At 42.3% G+C, this 16,837-nt stretch overlaps 1 protein-coding gene across 7 annotated transcripts in view; it reads left to right on the forward strand.

Annotated features, from left to right (window-relative positions):
- The window catches only part of AKAP13 (A-kinase anchoring protein 13), a 324,780-nt gene that overhangs the window by 264,110 nt on the left and 43,833 nt on the right, over positions 1-16,837 (forward strand). For all 7 annotated transcript variants that reach the window (XM_090029889.1, XM_090029887.1, XM_090029891.1 and 4 more), the window contains 4 exons: positions 142-334; positions 1,657-1,765; positions 10,739-10,781; positions 12,583-12,715. In XM_090029889.1, the coding sequence (XP_089886015.1) occupies positions 142-334; positions 1,657-1,765; positions 10,739-10,781; positions 12,583-12,715 (478 nt within the window). The remainder of the gene's footprint in view (positions 1-141; positions 335-1,656; positions 1,766-10,738; positions 10,782-12,582; positions 12,716-16,837) is intronic.

Raw genomic sequence — 16,837 nt, forward strand, 5'->3', positions numbered from 1 at the left:
GTCCCTGTTTTCACTTGACTGTTAGCTTAGGGGTGGTGTCCCATTGGAATTAGAAGGTGGTTCATGAATGCAGTTCAGACACAAGGTTATACGTTAAATGTTGAGAACGTTAAGGGTCTAATCTCTGCTAAATGTCTTCAGTTACAGCCTCGAAGGCCTTGCGGGCGACTCTGATGATATCAAGAAGCCCCCCTCAAATTTAGAAACTTCCTCCCTGAGTTCCAAAGACCTGAGACATAGCCCACTTGCCAGCGATGAACAAGAGTCCTCGGTCCTGCTCACTGAAGAAGAACTTGAATCTGAGCATGGGGAACTCAGAGGGTTTGATCATCAGGTAAAGGCCTATTTCTGTTCATGTTTGGTAAATCAAGGGGCACCACGGATTTCCCAGGTGTGGACCTCACTGCTAGGGCTTCTCTTTGTGTTCATAATAAATGACAGGTGGCCTCTCTTAGCCCAGAGACCCACAAAATGGAAGCTGAAAGACTCCCCTGTCTTTACTTGGTCTAAAACAGCCTTGCTCCTCAGTCGTAGAGGAGTCATTGATGGGCTAGAAACTAAAACTGGGAAACAAGAAATTCTTAAGTGCTTTGCCACTGACTGCCTGAACACCTCTGGGAAGATTATGTCACTTTTGCCTAGTAAAGACGATGATAATTCTTCCGTAGGGGTCTTACGAGATTTAGGCATTTAGTGTTTGTGTTTGTGCCTTTAAAAATATGAGGCATATAAAGGGGCCAAGTATCATTTTATCTGTTAAAGTGGTCAGGTTTATACCAGTTTCATATAAGGAAAGGGGAGGACCTTTTCTCTTTTCATACCACATGTACTCCATTTACTTCTGTAACCAGCAGAGTGTAGTAAAGAAAATGGAGGATTACATAGATTTATTAATACTTTCTTGGAGAGTGGGGAATTAATAATGGTTCAATCAGAAGAGGTGGGCCGGATGTACAGCCATCTACCTTTGGTCCTTTTCAAAGGCACTGGGAGTCATAAACGCTTTAAATACACAAAAGGTACTACTTTTCACCATAGTAGTTCTCCAGCATGTATGACAGAGCATCTCTTTCTCCAGAATGAAAGGGTTGCTGAGTGGGATGATTGGATAGAGTCTCATTTCCCAAGGTTAGAAGATAAAGGCAGGTTTCATGAGAGCTGATCCACAGGAGGTGACATTACTGTGCCACAGTCAGTGTTTTGTTGAATGGCGTTCACTGAAAGTACACTACTACTACCACCTATCCTGATAGCTGGATATGCATCGTGTACAATCAGCTCCCATTCATTAGAGGGGTTGAAATCAGAGCATTCATCTAACTGTTCATCAGTCAAAGTTGTACATGTTAGTAGCCTGCCAGAGAAGAAAGGAGCCTGTGCCTACATCCTATTTTTGTTGCATTCTTATATTTCTCTCCCAGTTGAAAAAATAATACTACATTTCACTCTTACTCATGTCTGTCATACTGAAGTTTCCCATGTTTCTGTCATACCGTCTTACCTTGGACCAGATACTCTTGGGGGTTTTAATGTTCCACAATTTAAAGGGATGGCCTGCTGCTGCTGGGCCATCAGTAAACTTGAGTGCCAGACCTGTAGTCTGTGGTTGGACAGAGAGCCTTGTACTTGACTTATCTGTTGTTCTCTATTCCACAGATACGCCAAAGATCCCAGCCTCACGGATTTAATTTCTGTAGTTCTGCCATATCTTCTCCACTGACCAAATCCATATCGCTGATGACAATCAGTCAACCAGGACTGGACAGTGAGTAAACATGACTTTCAGTCTTTCTTGTCCTCCCATTTAAGTTCTTCTTGCTTTCTTTCAAGGAAAAAAAAAAAAAAAAGAAGCAAACCTTCAATGTTTTGTTTGCTTCCTTTTATTTTATGGAATACATGCACGTGTGTGCCATACTTAAATCATGGGCCTAACTCGCTTCAGAATACTGTGCTGTACATGTACCTGGTATTTTTTACTCATGCCTCAATCATTGCTATCAGAATAGCTGTTTCCTGAGTATACTGTAGAATGCATGTTTGTGATCAGTCCCACATTGTTTGGGGGTTTCTTCCTTTGCTATTAGTGTCATGGTTCATCAAAATAGTTGAGGTGCAGAAAGAGGATCCAAGTGCAAAGGTGAAATGTAAGAAGGCCAGAGTACATTTCTCAAGTTATTTTCAGTGAAAGTGGTTCACTTATCCTTCTGTTTGAGCTTGTATTTTTTGCCAGGTAAAGCTACATGTTCAAGGAAAGAGCAGTTTTACACCCATTTTCCTCTTATTAACTGTCAGTCAGACACTCGGTATGATCTTTTATACAGATCATCACCAGCTGTATGAGTGCATCAGCTTTTTCATGTTACTGAATACATGGTATGTAGTTAATCTTACTTGTCAACCTCTACCTACGGTAAATAACATTTTTATTGGAAAGTAAAAAATGTCCTTTTTTGACTGATCAACCAGGTTCTTCCCAATAAAGTTAATGGATTGATGGTTGATTAGTTTGACTTGAAAAACTCGGCACCTAATTCTGTTACATATAGATTCATTATGTTACTCTTTCCCTGAAGTCAGTGCCAGAAATCCATTACCTTCAGTAGAAGCATGCGGTAGAAAATGAGCTGTATTTCAGAACAAATGTTTGCACTCCCTAGTAAAAAGGATCTTTTGAAGGAAGGAGTTTTAGTAGGTTCTCCCATCCAAGCTTCCAAACCTAACAGAGAGGGTGCTTTTAAGTGCCATTTTTAAGTTCATTTCCCTGTTTCTTCCATGATTAATAAGTATGTGGTCTACGGATGTGTCCCCCAGCAACAGTAACCAAAACACCAGTAAATCCACCCAGTAAAAAGGACTGCATCTAACTGTATTATGTCACACTTTCTTTCCTCCTCCTGCTGAAGCCCTTCATTTTTTTTTTAAGCAAAGAGTTTATTGGCATCATTTTCAGTTGCTAACCAAACACTATAAATAACATGGTTACTCCCAGAAAACAGGCTTGCTCAGTGGGTGAGGAAGGTTGGCAGCCTAGTGGTAGTCTCCCATTACTTGGAAACTTTTTGTCAGGCTCACAGAGTGGGGATTGCATTTGAGGGACACTTATGCCACTGTTTCAAATTCATGTAAACTGCAACCCACTTCATAAAGAATTTGCTCTTCTTATAGTGCACTCTACAAATGCCACCTAGGCCTGAACTGGTAGTAGATCAATTTGATCAGAAACCTTTTTCCCCTTTTATTAATCTTTCATCTAGTTAATGGCAGCTGAGCCAGTGGTCTCTGTCCTATACGCTCAGGAGTGGAAGCAGTAACTCAAACAGAAGGAACTGGAGCACATAGCGCTTGACAGCCAGTTCAGGGTGGACTACTGAGACTAGTTTAGCAGCTCAAATTGGGGACAGGGAATCATGAGTTGTGAGTCCTAATTACTTGGGTGACCATTTTGAGACATGGCCTGATTTCAAAAACATGAGTGCTCCATGTTTTTTGAAAATCAGGTCTTTTTTGAGCTGTGGTGAAGGGTTTGCAGTAGCATACCCCAAAAATGAGGCCTCCAAAATCATTAGCCCTTTGAAAATTTGGGTCATAGGTTCTGTTCCCAACCCTGACACTCGCATTGAAAACTTGGGTAACTCATTTTGCTTTTCCTCATCTTCAAGCTGCTCTGAACCTTTTGGATAGTGAGATACCATTTATTAGTATATTTATAATATTTAAATGTTATTAATTATTTGCCCAGTGGGGTGGTGTACCCTTATTTTGCATGATGTCCTTTAGAGCCTGTCACTGGAAAGTGTCACAGCATACCATATAACTCCTGTTGTATTCTCAGACTTGGACATTCATGCTTTCATAGAGCCATGCTGACAGTTATACCAGGTACCAAATCTCAATGATTTTAATTTTAGGGTAGATGATATAAAAGAACACTTTTCCCAAACATTGCAAGACAGCCCAGGTGAGAAGAGAGGAATTTATGTCTGCAGCCATAACTGAACTCCCAAGTTTTTAAATATCGGGGGAGTATTGGCCTCTGTCTGTCTCTCCATGTGCATCATCATGCCTGTTGGAATAGTGTCTGTTTCTAGAATTGAACATCTTCTAATCCCTTCTAATTTGATGTCCCTGGTCTTCCCAAAGGGAATTGACTGGTGGTACTGTGACTATTCACAGTTTTTAATGCTTCAGCATTTTATGCAGTTAGAGAGTTCACAACAGTTGTTGGCTGGAAAGTTCGAAAGGCTCCCACTGGCTTTGGAAAAACAAAATAACAGTTACTGAAATGGAGGCATTGAAGCTGTCTGAGGAGTTTTGGGTTTTCTACATTAAAACAACACTGCTATTTAAGAACTGTCTGAGCAAACGGTAACCTAAAAAGGAGAAAAAATAATGCTTTGCAATCCTGTTGTTCAGAACTGTGACAGTGAGAGGGACTGTGATGGGGGGTGGGGGGTTGTGTTTTTTGGCTTGTTTGCCAGTTAGCACGTTTAATAGGAATAATAACAACACAAAAACTGCACACTGTCGCCTGCAAACATTTCAGAGAGATTCTTTCAGTTGGGTAACATATCTCTAGGATTGTTTCACGTTAAGTGGTGGCATTGGTCTTCAAATGCACCACAGAACCATTTCGCATGCGGACATTTTGACCAAAGAAAGAGGTACAGTTGCGAAGGATTTTGCAAGATAAGGTGTTCCCCACCTCATTCCTTTTAGTCCCATTTGCAGTTATACCATACAGTATAGCTACAAAATTACATCATGTGCTTTATACATGGTCAAAATACCCTTCATGTTAAATATTTCTTTTTTTTTCAATTTTCTCTTGGAAGCATGAACCTGAATTGCGTTTCCTTGGTATTTTCCTCTATGGTGCATGCACGTTGATTTGTTTGTGCAAAGGTGTTTCTCACAAGCTCTCGGATGTGCTCATTGGTTTAGTTGTGAGGGCTGAGTTTTACTATAGGCATTTCTGACCCGCGTTAGAAAATAGTCCATTAAAACATCTATTGTTTCGTGAGTAAACAGCCTGAGGACTCAACAGAATGCCATGAATCCTGCAAAAATATATTTTAAAAGGTAGGTCACATTTTTGGCTAACCAGCGATAGGGATGAGTTCCTATATTAGCTTCCCATTTCCTTTGGTGCCTTTTTTCAGCTAACCATACTGCTCCAAGTGTATGTGCTGTCTTATGTCTGCTTAGTTGTCTTCAGAAGCAAAAGCTGCTCTTGTTTGGCTCTGAATTCACTGAAGAGAAATTACTTCTACTCTAGGAGCCAGATGCAAAAAGAGATAGAGGTGCCTAACTCATTTTCATTTCCGGATCCCTAACTCTCCTACTGGTTTCACCTTAGGCTCCTAAATACCTTTCTGGATCTGGCCTACATTTTTAAAACCATGTTCATTTCAAGTAAGGAGTACCCATCTTCCTATTTTCCCTTTTGCTTTTATCCTCTCAAAAAAAAATCCTTATCTAATTTCATCCTTATTTAATCTAAGCCTTTCCCCCTTTTCCTCTCCCCAAGGCTACAGTGTGAGTGCAGCTTCTAGAGGCTGGACTGGGTTGGCGGGTGAGCAGACAGGCAGAGAGAAGCAGCAGCAGTGCAGAAGCAGCTTCCAGCTCCCCAGCCCCAGCGCAGCTCCCTTCCAGGTGAAGCGCCACTCAAGTCAGCCAAGCAGCTGCGGGGTTGGGAGAAGCAGTGGTGGCATGGGCACAGCTCCCTAGCTGGAAGGTAGCTATGCCAGGGCTGTGGAGCCAGCTGGGAAAAAGTCGCTGTCATGTAGCCTAAAGCCCCTGGTGTAGACTGGAGAATATTTATTTTAAGATGTCAAGATATCCATTGTAAGATCCTAAGAGCATTTTCCTTTATTTAAGAAACCTATTACATTCATATTGTTTTTCAATCCTGTTGAATTCTGTGGGATTTTTCTGTGCTAGCCATCAGGGCTCATATGCCATCCTGCTCAAGAAAACTGCACTTTGGTTTAATTAAGAGAGATCACTGCTCTCAAGGCACTTCTCTTAAAAATTCATTGAAAATGCCAGTACAATTGAGTCCCCTTCATTTGGATAGATTTCAAAAGACACTGCAGTGTGCCATCCATGTTGGCTCTTCTCCTGATTTCAGGGAAGATGGATAGTACTGGGAGGTGAAGTTATCATTTCAGAAGGTGAATTAAAAGATGTAACACATAGCTTACACTTGTGCGTTGGTAGCCTAAGACCTGTTAATAGAAGGTAGGGGTCAATATGACAAAATCATCCCCAAATTTAGTACGTGAGTTGGCAGATTCCTTGAAGTAAAGATTGATTTGGTTACAGAAATGCTGGTCCTAGCTATAGGTATTTCCTTTTCAACAAGTGTTATGTACCTTGGAAGAGAACAGGAGGAAAGAGGCTTCTGTCAATGCTATATTTGTTGGAAAGAAAAGCAGGGGATTTTAGGTCTCCCAGGGCTTTCAGTTCAGCAGTTTTCACAGGCAGTAAATTCACTGGGTTGGTGTTTTTTACGTTTGGGAATGGTAGAAGCATTGAAAGTAAAAAGTCAAAAGTTCAGGTGAAGTAGATTAGCTACAAGTAGCACCTGCTGTGCCATTTTAAATGGACACGGTATGCTTTCTAGCCCTGGTGGGGGAGTCTCTGGAACACATTGCACTGAGTAGGTTCCTTGACAGTTCTCCCAGTGAAGAAGGTGCTGTTTGTCCAGAGACCCATTATGTAAATTCTTCTATATTTGGAAACATAATTGTTCAAATACAAAATCCTAGGACGAGCTGCTAGCAAAATCTGCCAATGCAAATAAGAGACTCCTTGAACTCAAAGTTATGCACGGAATGCAACCTGCATCTTTTGGAATAAACACGCTGAATTCTTTGCCGCTTATGCCTTTTCTGAAGCCAGCTGCTTTGCAGACATCTACTTTGCTTTGTTTTTGTGTGCTTTTGGCTCCTTTCCTTTCCTTTCCTTTTTTTTATTATTAAATGCATTTTCAAGCATGCTCTAATGTCTGCTGTTAACCCACTTCTCAGCCCAGGGACGGACCCGGCCATCCAGACGAATCTCCTTCTCCTTCAACATCTCTCCGCTCATGCCTAAGTCTAAAACTCTCTTTTCTATTGGCTCTTCTTCCAGTGATGAGGAGGAGGAGTCGGATAGTAAGTAACTTACGTGAAACGCAACCTTTGTGGGTGGAGGTAATGGGTAGCCTGTGTTCCTGCTTTAGACTTTGCTGTTTTACTGTAAGAACGGTCGACTAACCACTCCATTGCATGACTCCTAACAGCATTTCTGTAGGCATGTGTCTGGATGTTTCACTAACAGCAGAATAAAAGGATTTTGGTTTCAGATCCAGCACCTTGCCTTCTCAGCTGGTTTGTGTTTGAATTCTAAATATTCTCCGTATTGGACCCATGAAGGAGGCATTTTCAGTGTTGATTGTATCAGTTGTTTGGGGGATAGACTTACTGCCACGTGCGCTAGAGATTATGTCATGGCTTTGTAAAAACAAAGAATTGATTGCGGCCCAAAGAATTGCCAGTGAAGGTGAGCTTTCAGACCAAGCTTATCAGTCTAATTGCACTGAATCTCCGCGTATATAGTCACTGGAGGACTTGTGCTGCCTGAATGTTGATCCTGATTAGCATTTTGTAGTTGCCTCTGCAACCTAGAGAGTTAAACATGCATTTTCTGACTTCAGGGTGTTCCACATCCAGGCCAAATTCTCTAGTCAAGGCAGTTCTGCAGGACACAGCTGTTCATGTGTTAGCTTTCTCCCAGTGCAGTAGAAGCACTTCACCACTAGCCAATTTTATTCTTTATTATTTTAAATCATCCTGCCAGCTATGCAGTGTCTAGTCATCACATTAAATAATCAGTCTACCTTGTATTTTTCCCCCAACAGTACTGCTATTATCAGCGAGCATTTACACTGGAATTTTAATGTCACAAAGCATAAAAATGTTACTTCCCTGGTGTTTATTTTCCTCATTGAACCAGTCCTGTGGTGGCTTTATAACAAGGCTGGCTTCACCCCAGCCACTCACCCAGCTGCCTTCACCACAGGTATTCCTGGATTCAGTAAAACTTGCCTTGATTTATTTTCTTACTTCTCCCAAGGTCCAGCTCTCATTGAGAAGAGATGGATGCATTTGCATTGAAATCAAGCATGCATTTTAATTGCTGTTCTCCAACCTCTTGAAACCCCAGCTTTTCCCCTGGACTGGGCTGGAGTTAGTCTGACACAATTGTGTATTTGAATTGCCTTTTCTTTTCTTTTTTTTTTTTTTTTCCCCCATTTGACAAGCTGCAGATTTCAAGTGCCTAAATTATTACCTGACAAGTTGGTCTGTACATATTACCAAATGGTAGATGGCTGTTATCAGGCTCTTGGAATTCCCTGGCCCCCGTCAGTTTAATTACTGGCTGTCTTGGGGAGCTGCAAGCTGTTTTCTGTCATTGAGACGTTCTATTTGGAATGTGCCAATGCCGCTGCTGCTTTCTGTATCACGAAGGCGATGAATTATTTCAAGTCCATCGATCACATGAAATAATGGTTGGCAGGTAAAGCGCACAAGATCGAGATTTTTCAGATAACACCCAGAAGTTTGGCTGCTAATCCAAACTCATTGGAGTTGCACAGCAGAGCTGGAAACCTTCCAAAAACAAGCTTTTTCATGAACTCTCAAGTCCGGCTGCAGATCAGGGTTTCTTGCTGTTTCCCAGCACGTGAGCTTTTGGTCCCAGACAGGGCCAGGACGCAATTTGGGAGGGAATATCACTCTGTTGTTTTCATAATCAGTATAACCAATATTAGACTGCTGGCCTTACAACCCTTTTTGAACCTTAGAAATCAGTTTAATTCAGAAGTAAGATTAGTTTTGGTTTTTCTCTGAATAGTTTTGTCCATCACTGTCATTTGTATTTAAATGACCATATTCTTTTCAGTTTAGTACCCCTGCTCTCTGCAAGTCCATTTATAGCACCTGGCAAAGTAAGCTGTAGCCTGCACAAGCTCATGCCTCTCTGAATGAGTTACTCTGTTAGGTGCCACCTGGTCTGCCTTCTGTTCAAGATAAAGTATTTTCTACGGTTCAAAGTGGATCATGAATGCCAGCAGGGTGTATCTTCTGGGCATTTCCAGGGGAGCAGAAAACCAGATCAGGAACACTAAATTGTTATAGATCTTGATTTAATATTGTTTTGTGCTACTTGTTCTGCTGGCTGTGTAGAACAGTCAGGACTTCATAGGAGATGTGGGATGTTCAGATTCAGTCAAGGCAGGTGATCAATAGCAGAAATATTGATCAACGAATCCTAACCTGTGTTAAAAGTGGATTGAAGCTCATGCAAAAACCAGACCTGCTATGTTGTTAACAAGGGACAGCAGCTTGAGCCTGTGGCTTACCTTTTTAGTGCTTAGATATTTATGTAATAGTCACTGTAAGCAAACCTGCGCCAGACAGTAAATGTGTTTGAATAACTATCATTGTCATGGGGGGACAGATTTGGAGCAGAAAAGTTGCTAACCTAAAGACTTTAATGAAGGATATACAGACAAAGCCTATCACATCATGCCCAGGTGATCAGCTCATTCCACTATATAATGTTTGAATTAAAGGATCAAAGATAGCGTCTTTTCTTTCATGCTGTTCGAAGCACTATGGTCAATAATTGGAAATGTATTTTAGAACTGAGGGAGGCATTGTGCAATATAAAAGCATCTTGTAATACACTTACAGCGCTTTGTACTAGCCTGCATTTTGCTGCTGATGCCAAGGACTAAGGCCTTTTCGGCATCAGCTCTCAGCTCTAACTTGTGTTAACACAGTTGGAGGCCAAAGTGCTGCTGTTATTACATTGGAAGTACAAAATGCTTATAAGCTCAGTTGCACTGCCTGTTGTTCATCTGGCATGGTCAAATATAAAAGTTGTAATGAGGTCTTTCAACTTGTGACAAGCCCTGTTAGTTTCTGAAGGAACGATCAGGCATCGTTTTGCATCAAAATTGCTCTCTCTTGCTTTTCCAGCATTTCCAGACACTCCTTGCAAATAGTGGTGGCTACGTAATCCACTCCAAGTAGACTATGTAGGCAGGCTTCTTTAGTGTGAAAAGAAAGTTGTATCATGGGTAGGGCTTCAGTAGGATGTTGAAAATCATTTTTTCCTAAAGCTCCTTTCGAGTGACTAAGCTCTGTGTAAGTTTGTATAGACATTACTATAGAAAAATGAATAAGGCTCCTTTTGTTTTCCATGTTTCTTCATGCCATGCTTAGAGATTGTGACAGGAAAATGAGCTATAATTTTATCAACTAGAAATCTGCTTCGGATGTGAAAGCAGGATTTCTTTTACAACGGATGTATTCTGTTGGTACAGAAGTAAAAGTATTGTGGCAACATGTTTCTCATTTTCACATACTGAAATTAAATTACCGGGTCACAATTGTGCACCCTGATATGTCAGTGAAAATAATACATTTGCATCTTTTGCCTAGCAGCTGATGAGTGATAAAACTGCTAAGCAACCCATCCCTTTTTTTTTCCCCCAACTAAGATATTAATTTGGAATCCCCTAGGAAATATGAACACTCCTCCCCTGGGCACAAGAAGGCACCTCTGCTCCACCTTAGCTTTTGCTAAGCAGCCCCTTCTCTTCCTTTAACTATTAGAAACTACACGCTGAGTAAAATCCTTGGTGACCAAGACTTCGCAGTCTAACATTTCCCCCCATCTTTTCCAGGCACGCGATCGTTCAGTGGCACCAGCAGTTCCCTGGCTCAGAGGTATAGTACCTTTTCTCTGTTGAAACCCCTCATTCTGATTTTTCTCTCCAGCAATAGGTAATTCTGGGCGCTTCTGGTTTAATGCAACATAAGAAAAGTTTTAGACTATTATTTAAGTTGTTACGCAACGTAAAACTTCTCAGGTTTATGTAACCGTGGTGCAACTTAAAGTACCATAATGTAAGGTCATTCTGATTGGTTCCCTTTCCCTTTTTTTCCCATGATGGCAAGGGTTTTTTTGTGTTTGGATATATACTTTATTCTTCCTTACATGACTGGAGGCTTTAATTCATCTTTTCTCATGTGAGGGAAGGATATCATTTGTGGCGTTGAGGGAACTGGATCTTTGATTGCTGCCTTGTATACACTGCTACTTTTCCTGATAATTGTAGCTTGTATCTCTGTCCCAGGAAGCTCTTGAATATGTTTTATAGCTGTTTTCTCTTCCCCGTAGTTTCCTCAGCTGACTAACATTTCACCTGAGATATGCCTTCTGCCCCTTCTTGGCAAGACTGTGGCCTTTCCTAGAGTCATTATTTTTCATGGAGATGCATGTATGCATGTTGCTAGGGGGTATTTCACTTGCTCTCTGACAGCACATTCTTTAAATGAATATGGATGGAAAGTCATCCTGGTGCAAGTGGTGGGGTGGTGCTTTTGAAGGGCATGTCTTAGTAAGTTAACGTATACTATGGACTGTTAGCATGCCCCATTGCGCTAGATCAGTGGTTTTCAACCTTTTAAAATTTGTGGACCCCTAAAAAAAAAATTGAACGGAGGTGCTGGACCCCTTTGGGAATTTAGAATGGAGGTGCAGACCCTTTGAATTGGAAGTGTCAATATTCACAAAGTTTTGACTGCTCATAGTCATCTTTTGCAAACCCCATAGACATAGTCTGCGGACCCCCGGCATCCATAAACAATTGTGCTAGATGATGTAACAAAAAGATGGCCTCTCCTGCTCTGTTTTCATTGTAATAGAGCATGTGTAGTGGGTTTTTGTGCAGAGCGTTTTGGCATCTTTATAAAATCTCTGTCATCTTCCCATTTGAGAAGCTCCAGGGTAGTTATTTTATCTATGGTTACCATCAATCTGGCTTGCTGTCTTGCCTCTGAGGTCTATTTCACCAGCCCCTCTGAAATTCTTGATGGCTCGGAGCATGGTGCATTGTGTGCCAGTAGATGAACAAATAAAAAGAACCAGTTCCTGTTTGATCTGCATGAAAGGCACCAGGAAAAATCTGTTGTCTATCAAAGATTGTTTTTAACTAAACCACCAATTAAACTGCATCAAAACTATTGGGGATACTTTCCAGACAGAGTGCTTCCTAGTGGAGGCTGTCCTGCATGCAGAGTTCATCGTATATCTTCCTCTATAACAGTCTGATCCAAGTAAATAATAGCAGACGCTAATAATTAAGCATGGAGACTGAGAGTGTACTTGTGTAGTCATACCGACTTGGCTGTCTTGATGGAAAAATGCTGACAAACAGTGAGTTCATAGCTGTTTCTCCCCTGCAGCAGCAGAGGGCACTATGACTTGGTTTGTGAATATAAAGTACCAAAAAAATTACTATGGAAATGTTTTTGCAGCTGACTACGTAGCATTTTCTCATTAGCTTGCCATTGCCTTTGACATAACACCCATTGACCGATGAATCTATTCGGTATCTACAGTAACTGGAAGAAATGTGTTTGGCCTTTTAAAAAAATCTAAGAGTGTTTCCTCTTCAGTCGTCTTCATCTTCTGATATTCTGCAGAAAAGAAAAATAAATGTCTGTGTGTCTCTCTTGGCTTTAGTATCTCTGAAGAGAGCTGCAACTTCCCACCTAACAGCCCCTCTAGGAAAGATTTAGAGTGGAAAAGTGGAACAAAAGTCAGTCGCACCTTCAGCTACCTCAGGAACAAGATGTCCAGCAGCAAGAAGAGCAAAGTAAGTGGCATCAGCTATTTGTGTATTCTCTCTGTTTTGTGTTCACCTTTTTGAGAGTAAGAAATCTTCTTGTGCTGATAAGAGCCCTTTGGTCTTTTGGGCAGTCGAGTGCTGTTCTGTTCAGTGCGGGTCTAGGACCCACTAGGAGCGTGCTTTCCGACTTCTCTTACTCCTGTGCTCACGTGCTTAGTCAAGTAGATGAACCAGCCAAATGAGCCAAAGCCTCTTCATTCTTAAAGAGATGCTGTCTCGGAAGACATGGTGTATTTTACTGCGCAAAGGGGATTTTCTCTGTATTGTATGCCTTTTATGGCAATTTGTTAGCAGGCCTAATTGCATCTTTGAACTATTCACAGCTTCCTTTAAATATGAATCTGTAAATCCAGTCATAACTGTCCCTCTGTTCTCTGATCTTCTGAAGGATGTGAGTCTTCGGTAGCCCCAGAAGTTGTCATCGGCTGCTTGCGTGGCATTAGTAATCGGGGCCAGTTAATTGCAGGGAAGTACTCTGCCAGACAGTGCTTGAAGCATCTGCATATACTTCACATGCTTCTTCTCACTTTACGGCTGTGTCTAGTTACCAGTAATTGTGCCAGACTGGTATTGTTTGGGTTGGCTTTTTATAAAGCAGACAGTTTCAGTCGCTCATGAAAACAGAATCGGGGAATGACATTGTTTGGAGATATTAAAAGTTCTCTGTCTCAACCTCCCAGCTCCCTGCTCCCGAACAAGAACCTGAAATTGGGCAGGGGGTTACCTTTTCATCATCATTGTGCCATTTGCTTTCCTCCTAGGAAAAATGCCCACTTTTGGCCACGTTGTAAGCCTTCAGACAGTCTCGGTTTGCACATGCTCAGTAGAGCCCTGTGAACATGACTGCATCATCCATCATGGCTAGGGGGCTACCCAACTTGAGGCGGCTGCAAGCCAATTTGACAGGCAGATTGTGGGGCTGGCTTGCCGTTTTTGTTGGTTCATCATGGTGACCCCCCTGCCCCGCCTTTCCCCATGCCTCTTGATTGGTTGAAGGGTATTTCCCCCCCACACACATACACTGCAGAGTAGCGGCAACGGCTGTCCATCATATGGTTCCGCCCCATTTACCGAGGTCTGTCCATCATGAGGCCCCATCCCTCATATCGATTGGTGGAGGGGACGGGACTGTACAACAGGCAGCCCTCTCAACCAGTGCCTTGGTGCCAGCAGCCCCCTTTGTGCTGGGGTGCATCGCCAGGAGGGCTGTTGGCTCCCATTGAGGAGCCAGCATTTTATTTTTAGTAAGTTTTTTCTTTTTTGCTGCTGATTTTTGCAGAGATTGCCCCATTTCACACAATCTGCAAAATGGAAATTTGCATAGGTCCCTAATCATGGCTCCTTTCTTGCTGATGGAGTGATTTCACGCAGCCTTGCTGAAGAGGGTCGAGGCGGAGGTGGGCTTCCTCTTTACTTGGTGCTGAGGTGGGACTAGGCAGTAGACCTGACAGCAGCAAGACCATCTTGACTCTCCAAACCCCAGCAGGTCCAGACATCCTAGAGGAGGAACTATCCTGACTGAAATGCAAAGGGGCAAGGGCCAGATTTACAGGGGCAGGTAAGACCTGGGAGAAAAATGGAATAACGAAGGCTATAGACAGATATAAACAGTGCAGTGATATCAGAGGATACTGGGACAAGTGATTGCAGTCTAATTGTTCTGTCTTCATGATTCTGTATTGATAAAGTTTTCCTAAACTGCTCCAACTTGAAACCTGTGTTGCCCAGGGTCAGATTTTAGATGGAAAAAAAAAACTTGTATCATCATAGGATCATGCATACATAACATCATAGCATCTACTTGCATACTCCCAATCAGCAGCAGCTCCTTCCTTTTTAAAGCAGCGAAAATGTCCATACTCTGAGATAAAACAGAGGGATGGTGGAGAAGGGGTGGTAGCAAAGACAGCATGCATCACTGCTTTTTGGCAATAACTTTGTGTTACTGTGGACAGATTGCATGTGATCCCCAGGTAGCTACACTACGGTACAGTGTAGCTACCTGGGGATCTCATGATGATCTACGGTCACCATGTAGATACTCCCTGAGAATAGAGTATGAGAGAAGAGTTGGGATGGCAACAGGACAGTGGTGAGTGTCTGTAGCCTATAGAGAAAGCTTTCTATCAGACTTAATGTGGAGCCCAAGTTTTTTAAGGCTTAATTTTGCTCTTAGCACATAACTGGGGAACACTAGCACATTTTTGTCTCCCTCTCTTGTCTGGTTTTCATGGGATACGTCTGCTCTGCAGTGGCGGTGTATCCCAGGCAGGACAACGCAGAGCATACCCCACCTACCCAGACTTGGAAGTACACCAGTGAAACTGCTCCAGGGTCCTTCCCAGGAGTGGCTCCCAAGCATGTTGGGGACCCAGTTCTCAAAAGCAGCTGCAGAGGGACACCTTTGAGCATCTTTTGTTGTCATATTTCTGGACTTGAAGCATGCAATTTGAGAACAGGTGGGCAGGACTTAAGAATTTCTCACCCAGGGCTTGCTGCTGCTGTGGTGTGTTTATGCCCACAGGGCTTGGCAACCTGCTACTTGTACTTGCTAATCACTTTGTTCAAGGCGCAGAGATCTACATTCTCATTCTAGGGCCCTGTATGCCTCCACATCCCATTACTGGTTTTGCAGTTATCCTTTTTTTAAAAAAGAACCTAGGAAATAGCACATGCACAAACACAGTCACGTTGGGATCATGTGTACACAGTATTTTATAATGACATGGTCATGTGCTGTTTCTCCCATGGTTTCTTCTACCATTCAGATATGTTAGACTATGGTCTGGTTCTCTAGGGAGTGAGGCTGCTGCTTGTAAGACTGTTATGTCATTTATTATGTAAGTTGGAAAATACGTAGTGAAATCAGGCAGGGTCTATAGGATTACAGCAATTGTGGGCTGCCCTAGAGAACAGGAACGGTGGTAGCAGTAGGTGTAACCTCCAGCATGACACTGCGCAAGTTACTACAACCCAGCTTACCAGCAGGGAGCAATAATTGTGTGTTTCATTTTCTGAGTACCCACCTTGGAACGCTAGCATCTAACTTGCAGCAATGTTGAGCACTCAGTAGTGTCACTGAAGTCAGTAGTCAGAAGCTCTTTGAAAAATCAGCCCTTAGGCATCTCAGAGTGGGCATCCAAAATCTGTGGACCCTTTTGACCTTCATGTGTCTCTCTGCCATGCGTCGTTTGTAGAAAACAATGTCTTCCCATCATGCCGCGTTGTGTGAGACTAAATGGCTGCAAAGCATTGAAGTAGTTTAGCAGTTAACACCATTGGAAAGCTGTCAAGGAACATGATGCTGCAGCCTGTTTGAATCAAGTGCAGAAAATGAAGCATAAAGCTATTTACCAAACTCGGTCCATATATTGCAGAACTACCTAGCGAGCATTCTCCTCACTGAATCCTGTGGAGAAAGTAGTATGTTGTGCAGTAAAGATTGTATCAAAATTGCCATGTGCTCAAGTGAAATTTTACTGCTGGTATTTGCTGTCTTGACATCTCAACCTCAGTGTCTCTTTAACAAAGTTGTTTTTGTGTAATGTGGTGAACACACAACAGCACGGTCATCCCTGATGGATATCTTCTAGGAATTGCAACACATTCAGTTCATTATGCAAGGGGGACCGGTTCCCTTTTTTTGTGGATGTGTCTCTGTAGGATGCATGTGATCATTGGCAACTCAACTGGCTCAGACTCTGGGAAATTTTAAAATAAAATGGAGCAGGAAGTATCCTTGTTCACCACTGCAAAGTGCCACGTTGTGGCATTTATTAATGTATAGTCCTTCATACCAGCTGCTTCGGAGAATCGAGTAGAGCCTATGTAACAAGTCGGGGGATTTACTGACTGTTCTTGCTGATACAAATGCCATACAGCAAGAACTAGGGGCTTGTAGCAGACAGGGTTATCTGCCGAGGGAGATTATTTTAGGATGAAACGTAAGGTTGCACTATACATTGGGAAGAAGTTTCTACCCCGGCCTGTTAAACTGGAAGTCACGGATTGGCACATACACTGACTTCTACAATAGCTCTGAAACTTCTTGGTAAAGCCAAGCTCGTTGCAAAACACTGGATGTGAAGT

Source organism: Crocodylus siamensis, chromosome 15 (assembly GCF_052110815.1).
Source record: "Crocodylus siamensis isolate JL-2025a chromosome 15, ASM5211081v1, whole genome shotgun sequence".
Taxonomy (NCBI): Eukaryota; Metazoa; Chordata; order Crocodylia; family Crocodylidae; genus Crocodylus; species Crocodylus siamensis.